Source organism: Hypanus sabinus, chromosome 17, assembly GCF_030144855.1.
Source record: "Hypanus sabinus isolate sHypSab1 chromosome 17, sHypSab1.hap1, whole genome shotgun sequence".
Lineage (NCBI taxonomy): Eukaryota > Metazoa > Chordata > Chondrichthyes > Myliobatiformes > Dasyatidae > Hypanus > Hypanus sabinus.
The window spans coordinates 23,596,735-23,602,734 of NC_082722.1; the positions used below are offsets into that span (position 1 = coordinate 23,596,735).

The following is a 6,000-nucleotide window of genomic DNA, read 5'->3' on the forward strand; positions in this document are numbered from 1 at the left end:
TCATTTGAATTATGTCACTTCAGTTCCATTATTCAGTCAGCTGTTCCATTGAGCTAGTTCTACCTGATAATTGTACTATTTTATCATGCTTTTTTAAAAAAAAGTGTTCTCTCAAAAATATATTCATATTTTATGAATCTGGAATGTAGAAGCATAAATTCATGAAAACTGCACAAACATGTAAATTCACAAAAGATAGGTTATATATAGAAGCTTGTTTTTTTTTTAAACATATCTTTTGTGGTGCTATTCAACATAGTGTATATAATCTTTAATTTGAAAATAGAATTAAAGTGACAGGAAAATTTAAATTATTTTACTAACAGCTGGAACCTGATTAGATTTTAGTGATGAGGTGACATTAGTTTTTTCTTTCATTTGCTGCACTTTGCCTGTGCCCTGAGCTAAGATTTGATTTTCTTTTTCTTTTTTGCAACCTCTATCAAATTGATCTGTTGAGCTATCTACCCCCGTGAGTGTCAGACATTTGTGATGTCTCCTACTTGGACTGGAATTAACCACTGGAAAAATCATTGGTAGAGCATATCTTCCCTGCCATCTCACCTCTTCATCCGTTCTACGTGGTTGCACGTAGAACCACAGAGGAATTCTTGAAAGTTGTAGGAGAAATTTCAGATACACATAAAAGAAATTTAAAAGTCCTGATGAAACTCTGTTTAAGTTACTTTAACAACATTGCCTCTGGCTAAGTTATTAGTCCTGGAATTCCCAAAAAGTGCATTTATCTTTTGAATTATTGGATATGTGTGATACTGAGTGTTTGTTTATTATTCTTTCAGTACCATGCCGATCGCAAGAAAGGGGAAAACCCCAAGTGCACTGTACATGGCCTGGCTGGAGACACTTTCACAGGATTTACGCCCTCCTGTTCTCTTAGTCCGAGGAAATCAGCAAAATGTTTTGACTTTCTACTGTCAATAACACTTTATCACTTGAACTAAATACGTTCGCAATAGTTGACACAACAAATCTGAATGTATGTGGCAAATGAACAGTAAAACTATACATGTTTTGTATCTGTGATTTTAAGGACTTGAAAATAAAAATGTGAGCTGGACATACAAGACTAGCATGAAGGAGCAGACACTGTGAAAAGAGAGCACCACTTTTAATTAGATGTTTACTATATTACAAGTTAATGACTTTATAAAGTAATAATTCTAATACAGTCAACTAATCAATGTTCATGCTATATGAAGCATCACTTAATAAATCAAAAACACAGATTCTGCAGATGCAGTGGCTGATCTCACTAACCATGGGTCAAGTAGGGAGGTCTGCATAATAGATTCAGACAATCAATTATGGTGGCCCTGTATCAGAGGCTTTGACAAAAAGCAGAGTTGGAGGCAAAGTTTCATCCCATCTAAGCTGTCAAACTATTACCTGCTCACAGAGGTACTTCATAACTATTAAAATTGATATAAATGATAGGAAAAATTCAAAAAAAAGTAAAAATATTAAAAAGTAATTAGAAGTTGACTTCAAATATTACTTCCATTTTGCCTCCCAACGTGCAGACTAGAATTATCATTGTAATCAACGGATTCATGAATCCAATGGTAAATGCAACCTGGCATAAGAGTACGAGCGATTATCAGTATCATGCTGGGAATTCCATTAAGACTGGGATCCATCACTGAATTCCAAGTGGTGTTCCATCTGTCACTTAGTAACTTTCAGCTTTGTGACGGAAAATATGTGCATGCAATTCCAAGATTTACCTAAACTTGGCTGAAAGGAACTGCTAACAGTGACCTGCGAGGTTTGCCCTGTTGAGTGTTGTCAATGCAAGTCATTCAAATGTTTTGATTGTTACACTGTAATCATTTATTCTGTCTCAAATTGATACCAAATTAAGATTAAATAAAAAGCAAAATTGGTAAGGAGTGTTTTCTTTTGGTGAATGGCACCTGCCCCATGTTGATAGACGTAGGATCCAGATGATTGCTGATAACTAGTTATGCAGGAAGCTTGATTGAGGAAAGTTTGCTCTAACAAGCAGAAGCTCGTGAATATACCAAAGCTCTTGAATAAAGCATCAGCGTTTTAATAAAGAACCACCAGAACGAAGTAGAAATACATTGGCCGTAGGTCAGAGGAGGCTTGTGGGCAGAAGATGGAACAAAATAGGGTAACATGAGGAGCTGGTTCAATTCAAGTATAAAATGTAAATTACTGATGCTGGGAGTGGGTAAGGGGACATAGAAACACATTTAAACAACAAGCTGATGGTTTACTAAAGGCTGAATAAATATAAAGGAGGATTTAATTAGAATCCAGTTAACACACTGACAGTAATGCTGGCACATGCAAGCACATGAGGTGCCAGCTGCTCCTCAATGAAATCATGAAAAAGTAAAAATCTGTTGGATATCTGAAATCAAAACAGAAAATGCTGTGAATACACAGCAGGTTAGGCAGCATTTGTGGTGAGAGAAACATTTAACATTTCAGGTAGATGACCTTTAAAAGTTAGAAAACTACAGTGTTTTAATTTCCAAAGGATGGGGAGAAGAAAGGAAGTGCCTGTGGTAAGTGGAAACGAGATAACAAAGAGAAGTCATGCCAAGTTTATAAGACTAAGTTATAGGAGCAGAGTTGGGCTATTTGGCCCATCGTGGCTGTTCCATTTCTCTCTCAACCCGTCTTCTGCCTTCTCTCTATATCCAGTCATGCCCTGACCAATCAAGAACCTATCAACCTCCACCTGAAACACCCAGTAACTTGGCCTCCACAGCTGCCTGTGGCAATGAATTCCACAGATCCACCACGGTCTGGCGAAAGAAATTCTTCATCTCCATTCTGTGGACATCCCTCTGTTCTGAGGCTGCGCCCTCTGGTCCTGAACTCCCCCTCTGTCAAGGCCTTTCAAAATTCAATAGTGAGACCACCCCCCCACCCCATTCTTCTGGATTCCAACAAGTGCAGCACAGAGCCATCAAACACTGCTTATACAATCAACACTCATAAAATGTTGGAGGAACTCAGCAGGTCAGGCAGCATCTGTGGAAAATAATAAACAGTCAATGTTTTGGGCTGAGACCCTTCATCAGGACTGGGGGAAAAAAGATGAGCAAGAAGCAAAAGGCTTCTCACCAACTTAATTTTTTTCCCCAATCCTGGTGAAGTGCATCGGCCCAAAACATCGACTGTTTCCTCTTTTCCATAGATCTGCCTGGCCTGCTGAGTTTCTCCAGCATTCTGTGTGTGTTGCTCAGATTTCCAGCATCTGCAGATTCTCTCATCTTGTTGCTCCTCATATGATGGCCCTTTGATTCCTGGAATTATTCTCGTGAGCCCCCTCTGAGCTCTCTCCAATATCAGCACTCCCTTTCTTAACTAAGGACCTGGAGCTGTTCACAATACCCTGAGAGACGCCTCACCAGTGCATAATAAAGCCTTGGCATTGCATCCTTGTTTTCACATTCAGGTTCTCTCGAAATGAATGCTAACGTCACAGTTACCTTCCTCACCCTGCAAATTAACCCTGGGGAATTCTGCACGAGGACTCCCAAGTCCCTTTGCACACCTGATTTTCGAATTTTCTCCCCATTTACAAAGTAGCCTGTGCTTTCATTTCTTCTACCAAAGTGCATGGCTAGGCACTTCCTCAGATTGTGTTATCCTACTCAGGCACCCCACCCCCCCCACCCTCAAATCACCTAGTTGGGCAAAGTGAGTGTGAAGCTTGTCCCCAGCTCAGGTCCTATGAGCCTTAGATGAAGTAACAGCAGATGCCTCTGGAGCGTCCAGGGGTGCGCCGACATGCACATGGTCATGTCGAGATGCAGGGAGTTACAGTAGTGAAACCGGCCAGTTTAAGGCACTCTGCAGAGAGTCATTCAGGTTTATTCTTCCTTTCTACAATTAAAGTCTTCTAGCCTTAGTCCAGAATGTTGAACAGGCAATCATAGTGGGGCTTAAGGGGACGTTGCTGTACGCTATGGTGGAAAAATCAAACGAGGTAGGACGTAGATGAACTGGAACCCAAGAGTGTTGTATGCCATGATGGGAATTGAGTTTACTGAGAAGGGTAGAATGCTGCTGAGATGCCAACCAGGTGATTTTGGCATCAGCAATGAAATCAATCAGCACCAACTTAACTGTGGAGGACTGCAGGTCCTGTTTTGAGCCCCAGCAGGATCCACGGGAGACGATCATGCCAACACTTGTCCGTCAATGAGGCCATCCGAGCAGACTTTCAGGAAGAGTGAAACCACTCACAGGCCATTGGACTGGGGGTGATATGCCACAGTGTACTGTAATTCAACACCAAGGCCTGGGCCACTGCTGCCCAGAAGTCCATCGTGAATTGGGGACTACACTTGGAAGAAATGCCAGATGGGTGCTGATGACCCAGGTATTGATGAAGGCCTGAGCCAAATCCGCAGCAGTTGTCAACACTAGAGATCGAGACACAACCTCTGGCCATCTAGTAGTATAGTCCACCATAGTAATGTGAATCTGCAGGAGAAGATCAACCAGGCCAACACTGACATGGTGAAACTGTCGCTCGGGGTCCTCAAAAGTTGCCGATGGTGCCTGAATGTGACAGTTAATTTTCATCCACTGACACAATGCGGGCTGCACTCCAATCTCGCACGTCCTTTCTGAGGCTGTGCCACACAAACTTTAAAGCATCAAGTTTCTGTGAAGCCTTCCTGCCCGGATGTGAGAAGCCATTAATGGAATTAAAAACGTTCATCCCCGGGTTACAGGGGTTGACTGGTTGAAACATTGCACAGGAGAGAAACTGTCCAAACTTGATATCAGCCATCCACACGCCTGTTTCTGCTGTCCTATCAGCCTGGATCTCTGAGTCAGCTGTCATGTCAGCAGAGCCAACCCTATTTCAGTCCCAAATAGCATGCACAGAAACTCAAACAGGCCAAGCAGCGTCATAATCCCACTCTTGGGTAAATCCTCAGCACACACAGGAACCTGATGGTGGCCCTTGACTGTCCTTTTAGAGAAAAAATATATATTTCTGGCTAAATGTACTGAAAAGTCTTGAATATGTGGGACCAGGGAACGATGGGAGGTGGTAGCCTCGTTAAAGCAACATGAATCACTGCATGGCTAGCAACCACTGTCGGGCTTAGGGACCATGTGCAGGGGTGAAGTCCCAGGACTATTTGACCTGTGTATAATGCTAAGCACTTCCACGCAGGCAAACTCAGCCTTCATGCTGGCCAGTTTTTCTGAGTCCAGTTTATGGGGATGCGTGTGGACTGCCGAGCTAGTTGTGAAAAGGTGGTGCTCAACCCCATGTTCTGTGCCTGTAGTAGAAAATGTGGGCTTGGTGAGGTTTGCGATTTCGCCCAGCCGGCGAGTGAAAGCAGGAGATGGTGCATGCCCTAGACAGAGCCTCCAGCCAGTGTCCGTCACTGTCTGCCTTATAATCAATGGGCAATGCTGGCAGCACACGCTTCTTTGTCACACAGGAGGTGTGTTGGAAAAGAACAGAAGATGACCCTGGCACCTAGAACCCAGAGTGTTCACAGATCTCCGATGTCCCGATACGCTGGCACATGGCAGCCGGCACCTCTTGCCGTTAGTGCCAGAGCACGTGTGGTAAAAACATAGTCCCAGCATTGTCTCGTTTGGAACCGCAGGTGTGCGTACACCGGAGTCTCTGCTGACAGGGCTTATTGAGTCAGGCAAAGGAGGAAGAATGAGGCACTTCTACCTCGTGTAGACTATCGGCCATTTTAGCAAGCTCGCTTTAGACCTTTACAAGAGTATTTGCAAGGGCTGTGCGAACTTGATCAGGCATTTGTTGCATAAAGAGTTCTTTAAAAGTAAAGCAAGGATGATGACGACCCAGGAGCGATAGCGTGTGGATCATTCGTTCTGAAGGCCTAGTACCACCCAGGCTGGGCAAGGAGGGCAACTGGTTGGCGAGCTCAGACTCAGAAAGTCCGGAAGTCTGTAAGAGGCGAGTTTTCAGAGTGATATATTGATCACGTGCAGGCA

At 43.3% G+C, this 6,000-nt stretch overlaps 1 protein-coding gene across 5 annotated transcripts in view; it reads left to right on the top strand.

Annotated features, from left to right (window-relative positions):
- slc12a3 (solute carrier family 12 member 3) overlaps window positions 1–1,900 on the top strand; it is a 65,194-nt gene extending 63,294 nt beyond the window's left edge. For all 5 annotated transcript variants that reach the window (XM_059992675.1, XM_059992677.1, XM_059992674.1 and 2 more), the window contains one exon: window positions 801–1,900. In XM_059992675.1, the coding sequence (XP_059848658.1) occupies window positions 801–942 (142 nt within the window). In that variant the 3' untranslated portion in view covers window positions 943–1,900. The remainder of the gene's footprint in view (window positions 1–800) is intronic.
- The last annotated feature ends 4,100 nt before the right edge of the window (window positions 1,901–6,000 follow it).